Raw genomic sequence first — 16,762 nt, 5'->3', positions numbered from 1 at the left:
AAAAGACATGTTCAAGGAAGTTCAAACTTTGATATTACCCAAAAACTTAAAACAACACAAACATTGCTCAATTATAGAACAAACTGTGATATATTCATAATTAGTAGACTATTCCACACGGTGACAACAAATGAACTACAGCCATTGATGCAAAGCGAAAGCAGCAAATCACAAATGAAGAAAAATTGTTATTTCATTAACACAAGTTAAAGTGGGAAGGGGCAAAAACCATGGTATGAAAAGTGAGAATAGTGATAGGTACCTTTGGGAGGTGGTGGTGATTGTAAGGGATCACAAGGTGACTTCTGGGGAGTTGGTAAGATTCTACTCCTTTACTTTTGTGCTAATAAATGAAGCTGTACATTTATGTGTGCTTTCTTCTGTATTACACTTCAATAAAAATAGTCTGAAAGTTGATTGTGAATGCCCTACACATAAGAAACAGCAGGAAGTCAAAACATAGATGACCAACTTTCCTGAACATCCAATTTCAAGTGACTCAACTAGCCAGAGAGCTAGCATTTACCTTGTCTTCGGCAGGTCATCTGAAAGGAACTGGGATACAGATAACCTAGTTTTAGGGAGCAGACCAGGGAAACCACAACAGAGATGATCATGCGAGAATAAGAGATGGTCATCCATGAGCATCATATCTAACACAGACAGGTAAGACATGATATCTAAAGAAGGCACAACCTCAAAAGCTTATAGAACAATAGTGAATAGTTAAGTTGGGCCCTTAGTAATATTTACAGTCTGGAATCCTCCTAACCATTGGTTGTCAATGTTAGTATTGAAGGGTAGCTGGGCTTTCTGGACAGACTAAGGGCTTCTCTATAGTGTCCTACATGTAAAGAAGTAAGATCCCACTGCACACAGTTCAAAAAGCATCGACATTAATCATTAGTTTATCAAGCAGCTCCACTGTGTCTGACACCACAGCCATATTATGTTATCTCATTCAATCCTCAAACAAAACCTCAAGAAACCAAAGTCCAACAGGCCCATAAGAAATCACTTTCTCCTACAAAATTACAACATTGTTGAAAATTCACATGATTGATAGATACTAGAATCCTCCAGCCTCATGGAACTCACGGTTTTGAGGGGCACCTAAGGCAATTTAAAAGTATGAGTTTACAGCATTTCATGGTAAAAGCTGGAAAGCATTATAACACACAGGGTACAGCTATACTTCTAGTATTGTACAGAGCAAAATTATCACCTATCCATTATAATTCAAGTCTTTTTATAAAAAATAAATTTTAAATTTCAAACAACCAATGTCAAACAATTTCAGTATCAGAACCACTCCCAAACAGACGAAAGTAATATTGATTTATTCTGAGTAAATTATCCAAAATGTGTTAACAAACTAACAAAAACCAAGGGATTAAAACAACTCTAAATTCAGCTGCCTGCTACTCCATTTGAAACAAAAATGAATGAAATCTTAATTTTAATTGTACCATATCAAACAGATATACTAGATCTTCTCAAATCAGCTGCATTTTATACAATTGATCCAAATATGATCAATTAAAACAATGTTATACTTTTGCAGAAGAGCCAAAAATTCTGCACATACTTCATACATGCTTAAACTTCTATTCTGCATTCTAAAAAAGGGAAGAGGAAAATTGTTCATTCACAATGGCTTCAAATTTTCCAAAAATTTGATCTCTAACATTTGAACTTTGCTTCCGTATCTGTTTTATCTACTACACTTTTACTGAACACAAGAAAAAAATTAGAAGCTAAGTAGTACTGACTTAGAACAAAAAACCAATTAGCAATCTTAAAAATTCTCAAAGCAGCTTTAGACAGAGGCAGTCCACAGACACTACTGCTCTGTAGAAACATAAAACTTACTGCGCCAAATTACATAAAATGTTTCCATCTATCTAAGAAAGAACTGTAACCATAAATGAAAGATTTTTGTAATTTCTTTTAGGTATTTCTAGACTACGTAGATACATTTATTTTTGTCGTTAAGCCCATGTGGCCTCCACTAACTCAAAATGAAAAATCCATAATGAAATGGGCTTCTAAGGACCCATATTTGTTATAAATGTATTTTTCCTACTCTGGTCTTGCACTGACAACCTACAGTAATAACCAACTGGCCAGAAAAGTTGAAAACTGAGAATTACTAGATGCTTTCTCAAAAACCGTTAAGAATTAAAATTTTAACATACCTCAAAGTAAGTAATGATTTGAAGCCAACCTAGCATTTACAAAACAACCTTCTGTAGTACATATATGTATATACCCCATTTTATTTATCCATTTAGCTCTCAGTGTTCAGCTGGGTTGCTTCTATCTTTTGGATATTATAATTTTAATGTTTTATTAACCTAGTATACTTAAATATTTCAACACGTAACTGATATAAAAATTTAGATATTTTACTTTTTTTAATACTAGGGCTTCAAGATCTGGTATTTTACATTCACAGCATATCTCAACTGGAACTAGCCACATGTGGCTAGATACTTCGGAATTTGATGGCATAGCTCATAAAGTCTTCATGCTTTGTTCCCTACTTACCTCTCCCACTTCAGTCACTGCATTTCAGCCACTTTCAAGTCGTTCCCCCCAACTGTCACTTACTAGTTCTTTTCCTCTTTGGGCTTTTGCCAATGCTGGTAATGACAGTAACATAATAGTAATTAGTCCAGGCTTATCAAGGCATAATGCAGTATCTTTTTTTATGTTTCACAACTTTATGATGAAAGTACTATTATCTCTTTTTTAAAGTCAAGAAATGGACTTAGATTAATAATGTGATTAAATTTATATACCTATTAAATAGTGGAGCCTAGATTCAAATCCAGTGACTATCTTTGGAGCCCACACCTAACCACTGCTCAAAGTTGCTTTGACTTTTCTCTGGTTGGCTTTTCAGCCTTTAGGTTTATTTAAATGTTAGTTCATCAGATATTGATTGGTCTCACACTCTAAATCAGATCAATGATTGTAACCTCTCATATCATTTTGTGATTATATGCATTTTATCCTCCCTACCCTATACTGTAATAATTTACAAAGGGGCTGTTTTGCTTACCTTTTAACCCCATGGTACCTGCCTAGTACTGCACTTGGCACATACTGAGTAATGCAAGTATTTAGTGAACGAACAGTGTTTTAAAGACTTATTTGCAATATTTAGAACTTACTAAGGAGTATTTTAACAATGTGGTTTACTTAGAAAAGGGATGCTTATTAGTTTAAATGTCTAATGGCATTATTTTAGTTGTTTTGTGTGAGCAGCTTCCACTTTAAAAAAAAAAAAAAACCGTTAAAATTAGGACTGAGAGTTTCTTGAGACTAAAGTTGGCATCTCCAAATTTGTTTGATGCAAAACTGAGTATACAAAACAGATTTCATTCATTATTGGAATGAATAAAATGTATAAATGTGTGTCTCTATTTTGCAAATATTTTCATTATCAGAAAATCTTAACTGTTTTCTTCCAGGTAATTTATGCCATTATGATAAAGTGTGATGTCCTATAAACATAACATAGACTGCTTGGTTTACTAGTTAGGTAACTGGTATACAGATTTCTAGACTTGGGTAAACTGCCTTCCATTAAAATTTTTTTTTATAGACTTTAAAGCTCTCTCCAGTTTTTATAAAGGATGTGCCCTTACTAGTTTTAAAAATCAAGACTGCAAAGAAAATTAAACATAGTACACATGCTACTACTTTAGGAAATTTCAATGATGCAGAAAAGTATGAAACAAAAAGGGGGCCCCACTCAGCATTAATCTTAGTTTATATCTATCTGTTTAACGTACTTACCCATACATTATTTTCTATTCCTGTTAAGCAGTTGGATCATTACCCACTTTTCTTTACCTTAGTACTTTTTATTTGTATCTTTGCAATCTTTCCATATTGGCATATGTAGAGCTAACTCTTTCCACTATTATTTATTGATTATTTGTGTATTTTTTTAAATTAATATTTTGAAGAAGGGGGAAAGGATGTTGGCGTTATTGATTAACTTAGGTGTACTGAAACGTGGTCTGCATTTTGGAGAGAGCATGAATCTGGAATTTGAGAGATCTGACTTCAGGCAAAGTGCTTTACTCCTCTGAGCCTCACTGGCCACATTTTTAACATGTGATATAATACCTGCTTAACTAGATTGTTTGGAAGATTTCATAAGGTAATATATGAAAAGTATCTAGCTCAGAGTTTATATACTTTACTTGTATTGGTTTCTTTCCTCCTGTACACTATTGTTTGCCAGTGAATTGAGTCCTGATTTTTTGTAGTAGAAGGACGCTTAAAGGGTTTGCTAGCATGTGAAAGTGAAACATTTAGTTTGTTATACTTTGTTAGATTTAGATCACAGAAACTCTTCAAAATAAACATTTTATTGATAATGTACTGTAACATTTATGACTATTAAGTGTTATATTTATAAGAAGGTGCCCTTTTCCCACATAGCTGCTTATGTCTTTATAGTTATTCCTAATACTTCAAAATCTCCGTGTTAAGATTTATGCAGGGTTTTCTTAATGAGGGTACTTTAAGGTTACTCAAACATTAGGCATTTGGAGAATGATAACTGGCTGAACTACTGCATAGTATGATTTGTTGAATATGGATTTTTTTTCAAAAGGTATTAGCAGTACTGAATAAGAAACTCATTAAAAGATAGATACTCTTAAGGGACTTGCTACTTAAAACGCTGAAATAGCAAATGTTTGAATGCATTGTATTACTCAGACAATTATTTAGAAAATTCTTGCTAAATGCTATTAACACATGGTTCTGCTGCAGGAAATGAAGTTAATGTGTATATTTCAATCTTCAGAGCTTTTTTTTTTTTTTTTTTTTTAAGAGCCAGCAAGATTTTTCTGTTTTTCTTCCTGAGGATATTTAATAGAAAGGAGCAGAGACTGGCTGTTTAAAGGCAAGTTTGGTTTGTGGGATATTTGTAAAGGATGATTGTTTCTTTTAGCTAGCTTAAAATCAGATTAACTCAATTTTTTAAAGGTGTTTATAATTCAGAGTTTATACTCACAGTTAGGGTGGCAATACTGGGGTGTTTGCCTGAGTGTGAGTACTATGCCCAGGCAACTTACATACATGTCTTGTTCCATTGTTCCATTAGCCCTACAGAATAAATATCATCTCCATTTTACTGATAAGGAAATCGAGGCTCAGACAGGTAAAACTACTAAGTGGCAAAACTAAGGTATGAATTCAGGTCTGCATGCCTCAAGAACATTCTTTCCTAATACAGTAATGCTTTGTTTCCCCTTCTTCCCCCATCAACCGTGTGTGTGTGTGTGTGTGTGTGTGTGTGTGCGCGCGCATGCATGTGTACGTATGTGTGTGAGAGATTTTCCTCCCCAAAACAATCAAGAATGGGAAATAAGTGAAGTGGGCCCTGAACTGCTGAGACTGGTATCGTAAAAGTTCATATACAAAATCTTATTCATTTCAGGACAGCATTTCTAAGTCTTAATTGCTTATCTGCATCTTCCTCTCCAGATTAAAAATAGCAAATTTAGGAGGAAGGGAATGTATACTGTCAAGAACAGAACTGATAGTTTGGTAAAAAAACAAATATGGAATACCTTGAGAGTCTGGATCTATATCTCTGTATTGCAGAACAGCAGTTGATATTTGCACCAGTAACTCAGCATTATAAAAAATTATTACCTGTAGGATGGAAAACAATTTTGGTGCTCATGGAGGGATGAACTTCAATTAGCTACAGAATCCACTGATGTGAAACACTTGACTTTGGATAACGTTGAGAAAATGGGAAGCTACTGAATTATCTTGGAAAAAAAACAGGGAAGAAATTCTGACACATGCTACAACATGGATGAAACTTGAGAACATTATGCTAAGTGAAATAAACCAGTCACAAAAGCACAAATACTACGATTCCACTTTTACAAGATACCTAGAGTAGTCAATCAAATTCAGAGAGACAAAAAGCAGGATGGTTGTTGCCAGAGGCTGGCAGGATATTGGGGAGTTACTGTGTAACAAATACAGGGTTTCAGTTTTTTTAAGAGGAAAAGAGTTCTGGAGATGGATGGTGGTGATGGCTGCACGACAATATAAATGTATTAAATGTGACTGAACAGTAAACTCAAAAATGGTTAAGATAATAAAATTCTATGGAATGAATACTGACTATGTTAAAAAATTAATTTTATTTAAGTGGCTATGAGAAAATTTAAATTGCATATGTGGCCTGCATTATGTCTATTGGACACACTGTTAAAACCTAAGTCATCGTAAAATTTTCCAATTAGAAGGGTTTTGAGGAACTGTGTGACAAGATCTAGAACAGTAAGCCCGAATGCCCTAAGGCAGGGGTCAGCAAACTTTACGTAGAGGGCTAGAGAGTAAATATTTTCAGCTCTGTGGCCATATGACCTGTTCTGAAAGCACAGATGGTACATAAAGAGAATGGGCATGCTGGATTTGGCCCACTATGGCTTGCTGACACTGGCCTTAAGTCATCCACTGTTAAGCAATGGCTCTTACCAGCTCAGACTGCTACATTTTCAGTAATTGTGTAAACCAGTTTATTATGAGTAACTTAAAATCTTCCATGGTAATAAATAAGCTTATCAATCAATCAACCAATCAATCAATTTTCCATGGCAAGAGGTATTTATACCATGGAAATCAGCAAACACTACAAATCAGTGCTGTTTTTCCTGAAGAACTAGGTGATAAACATTTACCAGCACACCAACTGTAAAGAATTAACGTCTCTATGCATTTAAAATTATGTTAGTTGTGATCCATCTTTAAGAAAAATGCATAGTCATTCAAAATCACTTTCTGTGTTCTGTGATTCAGATGGAGATCCTCAGCTAAGAAATGAAAGGCTGTTCTAGAAGAATTGTTCCAGTAAGCAGAAGCAAGTGTGAATATCCTGAGGGAGTCAAGAGTGGTGACCTAAGGGGAGAGCAATTAAAAATGAAACTGCAAGAGGAGAGCAGGAAGCCATGAGACTACATATTATGTCAGCTGTCCAAATCCACAAAGGCAGAGGGGCAACTTTGAGATTTGAGCATCTGTGGATTCTGGTACCCATTCTAGTACCCATTCTGGTACTAATACTCTGCAGACACCAAGGGACAACCATACTTGCATTCAGTAAAGACTGAAAAACTGGTAGTGATTATTAATTACACATTATCACACATACGGTCTATATTCATTTGTAAATACTTACTGAGCCTAAACTATGTGTTAGGCTCTGGTAACACAACAGCGAACAATCACAGAAGAAATAAGTATTAATCAAATAATCACATAGATTTTAAATTATAATGAATTACAATCAAAATCACGATGCTATGAAAAAGCACAACATGGAATCCCAACCTACTCTGGACAATCAGGGATGCTTCTTTAACACAGAGACCTTTTGCACTAAGATTTAAGGGAGAAAAGGAATGGGCAAAGAGCAGGAGGCATTCCAGGTAGCAAGAACAAATTGCATAAACTGCTGACGCAGGGGAAAAAATGTAATTAACCAGTCAAGCAACTAAAAACTCATTAAGGCAAGAGCCAAGTGACCAAGGAGGAAGTAGTTTTGATCTCATGATCCTCCTAGAAGGATCCTGGATACCCCCAGCCCCAGATAACACTGAGAACTGCTGCTTGAGTAACAGAAAGCCAAGTAATCACAATGAGATACCACTTCATAGCAACTAGGAAGGCTATAATCAAAGATGGACAATAACAAGTGTCACAGAGAATGGAGAGTAACTGGAATCCTCACGTACTGCTAGTGGGAATAAAAAATGGTAAAGATGTTTTGGAAAACAGTTTGGCAGTTCTTCAAAAAGTTAAATATAGATCTATCACATGACCCAGTAATTCCCCTCATAGGCATTCACTCAAGAAATATGCATACATATGTCCACACAAAAACTCGTATAAGTATCCACAGAAGCATTATTCATAATGGTCAAAAAGTAGAAACAACCCAAATGTCCCTCAACTGATAAATGAAGAAATAAAATGCGGTATATACCCATACAGTGGAGTATTATTTAGCAATAAAAAGGAAGTACTGATACACGCTACAACATGGATAAACTTTGAAAACATACTAAGTAAAAGAAATCAGTCACAAGTTTTCTAAATCTGGCATGTATTTCACCCTTACAGAACATCTGAAATCAGTGCAACCACATTTCAAGTGTTCAACAGTCAGATGTGAAAGGAGGCACCACGGTGGTCAGGACTTCTAGATTCACACTCTAAAGTATAATTTTAAATGATGTTTGTGATAATGACGCTAAGGCACAGCAATTTCCCTTATCAAGGAAAGGTTCAATTCTATTTAACACAGCACTTACATTATGTTTAAGTATGTTAATATTTTTCTAAAAGTTTCAAGCAACAAAGACATTTTCTAAAATTAGAACATACACTGCCTGAATATTCCAGGTAACTGTATTTTTAAATCGTATACTACAGTCTAAGAGAGCTACAAAATCCCAGAACAAGCTAGTCAGAAGTTAGTATAGGGTAGTACCCTTCCAGTTTCTGCACTAATTTTAATCACACACAAAAAACATTCTTCTGGACTTCTTGTTGACACTGAGAAATCCTCTGTTTCCTGATAGCAAATCATGAATAATTATTAGAAAACAATCTCATACATAGGGATCTTATGCCATTACCCACTTTTTTAACCTATTTACTTATACTATGAAAATTCTTATTAATGAAACTGCCTTGGAACATATACAGTGAAGTTTACATTCTAACCACCCTTAGGTAGAAATTTAAACATTACTCAATTGATTCTGAGTGCTCAATGAAAAATTTCATTTTAATTTCAAAAAAGTATAAGCTTTATTATCTTCAAACAAGTTAAAATTTATTAAATATCAATTGTATTAAAGTATCCTGTTTCTACCTGTTATATATACTCAGAAACCGAGGAGAAAACAGAAAAATTAATAACCACCTTACAACTTTTACAGCTGACCCAAGAGACTTAATATAATTTCATCCAATTAACTGTTAGAACATATTCATAAATATTACTTCAGTATAACATATTAGGAGAATTTACATTGTATAGAAAACACTTAATGAAAGATTTTTAATTACATAAAATGGGATTTGCCTGATAGAAAGCCTAAGCCTTCAACATTATCCTTTTGTAGGTAACTCTTTACCTCTAAGATTAGATAAAAATTTTCAGGCCCAAATACTTTCCAATTTTTTACTAAACATTTTCCATGACATCATAATGTCCTTAAGTTTATTTTGATGTCAAATTTTAATCTGTAGCGAACAGTTTAAACCTGTAAAAATTCAGAGAAAAATTTTACAAAAATATCTTTTTTTGTGCTTCAAGTGGAATTTTACAAAACATGTGAAAACTGCTTTTCTTATTCTTGTACATTTTTCTGTATGTACATTCCTTAACAGAGCCTACAAGTAGTTCAACTTGTCTTCAGATTCTTGATGTAGTGATGAACTTCAATATTTATGTTTTCTGCTTGAACAGAAAGTATTTGTCAAAATAAAAATTCGACTGCCATGTGAAAAAGTTGCTGCAGAAAAAAGGATTTCATTTTATCTATTAAAATTTTATTTTGGTTACAGAGGAGTAAAACTAAAACTTCCATGAATCCTGAAATTAAAATTCACCATCACAAAAAGTTTAAAAATCCTCACAAATGTAACACCATAACCTGATGTAAAAGAACTTTATTTATAAAATATTGACTTTCTAATCTTTTACAGTAAAATGCTGAAAGCAGCCGGGATGGTGGAAACCAGAATTAGGGATTCTAAAAAATCTAAGGGCTTCAAAAGTTAATACGACACACCCATTACAATAACTAAGATAAAAAAGACTGATATTATCAAATGGTAGTAGGAATGTGGAGCAACAGGAACTCCCCTGCATTGTCAGTCGGATTGTAAAATGGCACAAGTACATACTTCCTTAAGAAACTAAATCTACAGCTACCTATGACCCAGTCATTCCACTTCTAGTTATTTAACATGAGAGATAAAAGCATTTGTCTAAGAAAAAGATCTGTACAAGAGTGTTAATAGCAACTAACTGGACCCCTAGATGACCCTCAACAGGAAAATGGATAGATTATGATAGTATATTCATACAATGGAAGACAACACAGCAATGAAAAGGAACTACTGACAATGCACAGCAATAACGAATCTCAAAAACACTAAGCCAAGTGAAAAAGCCTTACACAGAAAAGTACATATCATATAATACCATTTTTTGTGAAATTTTAGAATAAGTAAAATGAGCTCATGGAGGAAAAAAAGTGAGTGTGAGTGACAGTGTGACTGAAACGACCAGGAAAGGGCAAGAGGGAACTTTCTAGTTGATTATAAAGTTTGACAACCCAAAAAGGCTTTGGATTACACAGGTGTGTATTTGTGAAAACTCATGGAATGGCAACCGTACGCATTTCACTGCATGTCAAATTTTCCTTAAAAAATTAAACTCAAGTTGATGATATGCACATTGCTGAAGTGCTTTTTAAGTGTAATGTACTAATATTTGCAACTTACTTAGAAATGCATCCAAAAAAATAAAACTGACTGATAAATGATTAACTATGGGATAGAGCAAACACAGCAAGATGCCAAGTATGGGTGGTCACGAGTGTTCACTGCACAATTATTTCAATTTTCCTGTATGTTGGAAAATATAAAAGGGTTAAGGAAAAATTTTATAGAACTGACAGACCAAAAAAATGTTGATTCAATAGGTGGTCAAAGTTTCTCACCTGATGCTACACACTCTACTTACTACTTGACAAAACACATAAACCAATACCCCATTTATGGTTCCTAGAGAAACGTATAGGTACATTTCAGGAATTCTTGCTTCTTCATAAACTGTTCGTTGTCTGAGATCGTGAGAGATCAATTCAGTAATTATGGAAAAATATCCTGGCGCACATAACCAACAATAAACTAGAACAATCTGTTAAATTCTTTAAAATTCTCAATTAACTGTAAAATTTGCATTCCTGAACAGATTTTAAGCGGTAAATCATCTGTTAATGTTCTCCATTAACTAATTTCGTTCTCTTTTAACCGACTGCAACCGCTAACACCTGAATAACGTGGCTATCCTTTTAAAATCAAAAACCTCTCCAATGACTGGCGTCTAAAGGATGACAAATATTACTTTAAAAAAAAACAAAACCAGCAAGTTTTCAATGGAAATCATCCACCTTTCTCCTTAAGCCTAGTACTATTACTTGAAATGTGCTGAAAGCAATTTCTACGTCACAGTTAATTTCTTCTTTAAAGATGGGAAGGTGAGAAAGATTTCAGCAGTCAAAACGCAGAACTAAATGTACACGTGCTCTTCAACCCACCAAATCTGCCTAAACCCGCAAGCAGGTAAAACAATGAGTACCCCCCCCCCTTTTTTTTTAATTCATGAGACAAAACCGCAGACTAGACTAAGGCCAACCCTCGCCCAGCCCAGCCTCCACTCCGCCCGGAGCCAGGCGGCGGGTCGTTTTCCTTTGTGAGCAGTCGGAGGGAGGCGGCTAGGGGCGGGGAACTGGGGGAGGAGGCCGGGGGTCGGCGGACCCCGGTACAGGAGGAAGGCGCCGAGGGACGCAGTGTCGGCGCGTCCCACAAACAGGCCGCGCGGCCCCGCCACAAAGCTCTGTGGTGTCCCCAGGAGCAAACCCACGAACCTGGCTGTGATCTAATTCGGGATGAGACCCGGGAGAAAGGCCTACGGCACTGCCGGGGACGACCCCCTCCTCGCAGGTCCTTGCAGAGCCGTCTCCTCCCGCGGCGGGCAGAGGACCTGCCGCCATCCCCACCCCGCCCCGAACCCAGGGCGGCCCTCACCTGCTGGACGGAGCTATTCTCGGGCACTGCGAACTCTTCCTTCTCCTTCGGGGTCTTCACGGTGACTTTCATGATCTTGGGCTCCGCGGAGGCAGCGGCCGCAGGGGCGCCGGCACCTTCGGCTGCGGCGGCGCTGTCCTGGGAGCTCGGAGGGCCGCCGCTTTCAGCATTCTCGGCCATGGCGGCGGCGGCGGTGACTCAGGCGCGCAGGAGGGAGCGGGCGAGCGAGGGGGAGCCAGGCGACGCCAGAGCCGGCCGGCCCGGGCAGTGAAGAATGTGGGGCACGCCGCCTCAGTGACAGCGAGCGCAGGGCCGCCCTAGCGGACGAGGGGCCGCGGAGATCCGCGTGGGCTGCGGCGCAGGCCCGGCTCGGGCGCCCGGCAGCCGCCGTGCGTTCAGACGCCGCTCGGTCGCAGCGACATCCGCAGCCGCCGCCGCTTCCTCCTCTCCGCCCCTCCCCCCACGTCTCTCCGCCGGCGCCGCGCGGGGCACGCCGGGTAACGCAGCTGGCGACGACGCCGAGTCATTCCTGGCCGGCGCTTCTTCGAGCTGTGGCAGCTTCTCTTTCCCTCTCCCGCTCCATTCCTCAGAGTGTAGGCGCATTCAGAGTGAATGACTAAGAGCAAAGCGGGGCGGAAGAGGTCAGCTTGTTTCTTTTTATCAAAAAATAAATTTGTTGGTTCTGGGAGGCACTGTAAGGGCGCACGGAGATGACGTCACGGCTAGCGAAATTACTGGAAAAGAGGCTCGACCACTGGGCGCTGCGGTTGGAAGTGCGCTTGCGCGCTGGCGGGCCAGGTAGTTCCCCGTCCCCTCCCCCCCCCACTCTTTCACCTCACACCCCGCGGTGGCGGTGCGTCCCCCTCCCTCGCCACGGCCGGCGGGCCTGTGCGTGTTCAGCGTACCTCACTGGGAGGAGGGTCTGGAACAAGTACCCCCCGATATTTAAATATGCTTAGACTGTCTGCTTGGAAGATATTAAACGTTTGATCTTTCTGTTCGGTGCGCGGAGTTGAAAGATAAATTAATGGAAGAAAAATCATAACGAAAGGTGAATGGACTACACGCTAGTAGCCGCCCTGCTCAATTCCGCGGAGTCATTGCTCCACGGCCAGAGCTTCCCACCCTGGGGTTAGGCGGGTTTGATCAGGTGATGAGACCAGGTGTCTACAATGGTCCCCGCTCCCACGCCCAAAGCCCTGCGCGAGCACCCGCGAATTCTCTGTGGACACTATCCCCCAACATGTTCAGGGCAGAAACAGCATGCCCAAGGCGTACCCACCCAACTGGGATAGTTTAATGCAGCTGTGGTGTTCTGTTGTCTATTTTTCTAAGTAAGTTATGGCTCCATTTCAGATTTTAGGTGGCATTAAAGGTAGTTGTTCAAAAATTATTTTTAATTGTAATATGAGTATAAGTAAGAAACAGGAAATTATTTTACCCCAGAGAATTATAAATTTAAAATGATCTCATCATTTGCCTTTAAAGGTGACTTGCAGGGAATGCACAGGACAGAACATGAACTTTATTAGCCGGGCTTGTGCAAATGTAAGCTCTGACACTCCACTGTGACCCAAATATGCAAAGATACACTGTACTACTGTTCTTAAACCGTCCACCTGTTCTGGCTATAAGTCCTTCTTGCATGAAGACCACTGTAGCAGAGCAACTTTGGGATCTGGGTCTAAGTATAAAAGCAAGTATAAGACATCAGCTGATATCAGCTAAGTTTTTGGCAGCATTGTTTAGTGACATGAAGAAATTACACAAGATTCTCTTCTGAAGGATGACTACTTATGTCTAGATGTGAGGTAATCATTATTTCTCGAAATAGAAGTTTCCACCATTGGACAGCCAAGCATTTATCTCTAACCATGCACGTATGAAATTGCTCTGTAATTATCTGTGTCTACATTAATTTCTAAAAAATTCTGATGTCTGTGCACAATTTATGAAGTAATATAATGTATCTGTAAGGAAATACAATATAGTTATTCATTATGGCCCTTTTAAGAAATAATTCTACCTTTTAAGAAACACTATTGGAGGTGTGGGTCTAGGTCAGGCATTGGCAAACTTTCAGGGAAAACTAGGTAGTATACATGTTGATCTTTGTGGGCCATACATTCTCTGTCTCAAATACTCAGCTCTACCCTTGTAGCACAAAGCAGCCATAGACAATACACACACTGTCCCGGTAGAACTACTTACAAAAGCAGGCATAGTATCTCATTTTGGCCCACAGGGTCTAGACGTCTATTTGAGGCATTTTCTTTTGAGTGATTTTTATTAGGTGGTCAGTCTGAAAAAAAATTACAAGGGCATATTTCATTCATTCTGCAAACATTAATTAAGCATATCAATGTCCAAGTACTGTGTTGAGGATTCAAAGACAAATAAGATTCAGTCTCTGCCCTCAAAAAACTTAGAGGCAAGTTGGATGGAAGGTAGGAGGTAGGAGGGAGGGGGAGATAAGCAGTGCCATGCTGATAAATGTTTAATGACAAATTCTCCAGAAAACAAGCTTTGATTTTTTTTTTTTTTTTAGCATTTGACAATTTCCTTAATGTAAATACTTGCAAAATGGCCAATCTCAAGCTAGCAACTTGAGGTCCTTGCTCACAAAATTCCTGAAATTTTACCATTCAGTTCTCACAAGCCGATAACTGGATAGATAGGTCCCTTTTTATAAGTTCCAGTATTCAAACTTCAGGTATAATAATAAGAGGTTATTATTCACATGGTAGAAGAATTCTTCCTTGACAAAATGAGTCAATCAGTTTAATCAATCAACAAGAATTTATTGAGCAAACTTTAATCCTGTGTCCAGGAACTTACGTAATAACACAAGTCAGTGCATGTATCATGTCAGGTAAGTGGTGTAAATAACATGCATTCATCATTTTACTCCCCTACTCAAAATCCATCATAAGCTCCCACTGCCTCAAAAATAAAGCCCACGCTTCTTAAATGCAAGGCCCTCTACAATTAACTCCCGGTCTGTCTTTCAAGCTTCACTCCCATTACTGTAGATGCAATTTGCTGCAGCCAAACATGTTTATTATCATTTCTAGAAGCACTTGTACATTATACTTTCCTCACCTAGGACCACTCCTTCAGGTCACTACACCTCTCCACGTTGTGCCCATTATTGCTACTTCCTCTCTTTTAGAGAACACCCGAGCTTACAGAATCATTTTTTTCTGTGACCTTTGTCATAATTATTTGCATACTTCACTTGTCAACTCATTACTTGTGACATACCTTTTATTATCTAAAGCTATTTCTCCTGCTTCCAGTCCAGTTCACACTCTCATTAATTCTGACCTAGATTGCAACAATAACCTACAGATTCTTCTGCCTCAGTCTAAAGTCACCATCCTCAAAACCATTTTCTATGGTGCCGACTGTTATCCTCCTAGAACTAAGCTTTGATCATGATACCCAGAAGATTTTCATTAGCTCTCACCCAAGTTTTAGAATAACATCTAAACTTGTGGCATGGAGTCCAGGGCCTTCTGTGACCAAAAGACCTTGCTCCTCATTCATATCTTACCCTAACCAAGTGAGTTTACTAAGCATTCCAAGCTTGTCTTCTGCTTTCCTGCCGGGGCTTCAACACAGCATTTTCACTGCAGGTAGAAATTCTTCCCTCCCATTTTGACTCCATTGTTTTACCCGTCTTTCAAGACTCACCTGAAATGTGACTTTCCCTAATAATTTTTCCTGATAACATGTTTTTGGCTAGACATAGTCTCTAAATACTCTATATTCCTGTATGACTTTATTACCTTTTTGGTGTCACTTAACACATTTTGCCTTGAATTACACTTAATTGCGTGCATAGATACTTCACTAGACAAGGACCTTGTAAACAGGGATCAAGTCTTAATCATCATATGTACCACACCATACCTAAACTAATTTCTTGGCATGAGAGGATTTACTGTTAAAATGAATGGTTGAACTGTCATGTTTGCTACTAGAGAAGAAATTCATTTAGATCAGTAGATCATATTTTATACTCCTTTGTCTCTCCCAAGGTTTATAGTACAGTGACTGATTGATTGATAGTACAGTGAGAGATACATACATGCATACATACATACATACATACATACATACATACATACATACATACATACATATGTGCATACCCTGAAACTTAACTTGCTTTGCAGTAGCTTCAGAGGAAGAAAGTATTATTCACTCCCTGCTTGGTGCAAGGGAAGGAGGGAGAGTCAGAGAAGGATTTTAAAGGAAATTGCTTGAGCCAGACCTTAAGGAATGGATATGATTTGGTTAAGTGTGTTGAGGGGGCAACTTCAATGAGAAGAAAGATGCAGTGGCGAGAAACAGAAACTAGGGCACTGATCTCAAACTGTGGTCCATAGCGTAGGAACAGTCCACAAGATATCTCTAGAGCTACTTCCAAATCAAAGGGAATAGGGTGAAATGTTCAATACGTTTCTGAGCCTTAGGGCTGGGGAAGAGGTGGTGGTGTGGAGGGTTGTTTACTCTAATAATTTGCCGACTAAAACTTTAGACCGCTGGGTAGAATGCACAAATACATCTGCAGCCACCACAGGCTTTGAATACAAGCTGCTAAGTAGCACTACCACCCCACCACTATCATGACAATCAGAAATGTTCCTAGACCTCAGTTACTGCATTTTACCTACTCATCTCCAAGCAAGTCTGAATTTATTCAGGCTTTATGAAAATGCCTAAGAATATTCATAGGCTATTCTCTGTTGACCTCTCATAAAGAGGGTAGTACTGGTTACCTGAGACATAGTCCCTAGGACTGAATATCTGGACTATCTTAACAGAAGTGGTAAGACTGGTTCTCCTGGAAACATACAAATACAAGGATAAATAT

At 38.2% G+C, this 16,762-nt stretch overlaps 1 protein-coding gene across 2 annotated transcripts in view; it reads right to left on the bottom strand.

The window, feature by feature from the left end:
* The window catches only part of UBQLN1 (ubiquilin 1), a 40,223-nt gene extending 27,942 nt beyond the window's left edge, over nucleotides 1–12,281 (bottom strand). Inside the window, exon 1 of one of the 2 annotated variants that reach the window (XM_032477511.1) lies at nucleotides 11,881–12,281. In XM_032477511.1, coding sequence (XP_032333402.1) covers nucleotides 11,881–12,060 — 180 coding nt within the window. In that variant the 5' untranslated portion in view covers nucleotides 12,061–12,281. The remainder of the gene's footprint in view (nucleotides 1–11,880) is intronic. The other variant, XM_032477512.1, reaches the window with a different exon arrangement.
* Nucleotides 12,282–16,762: the final 4,481 nt, after the last annotated feature.

This window comes from Camelus ferus, chromosome 4 (genome assembly GCF_009834535.1).
Source record: "Camelus ferus isolate YT-003-E chromosome 4, BCGSAC_Cfer_1.0, whole genome shotgun sequence".
Lineage (NCBI taxonomy): Eukaryota > Metazoa > Chordata > Mammalia > Artiodactyla > Camelidae > Camelus > Camelus ferus.
The sequence above is the reverse complement of the archived record's forward strand: the minus strand, read 5'-3'. Positions and strand labels throughout refer to the sequence as shown.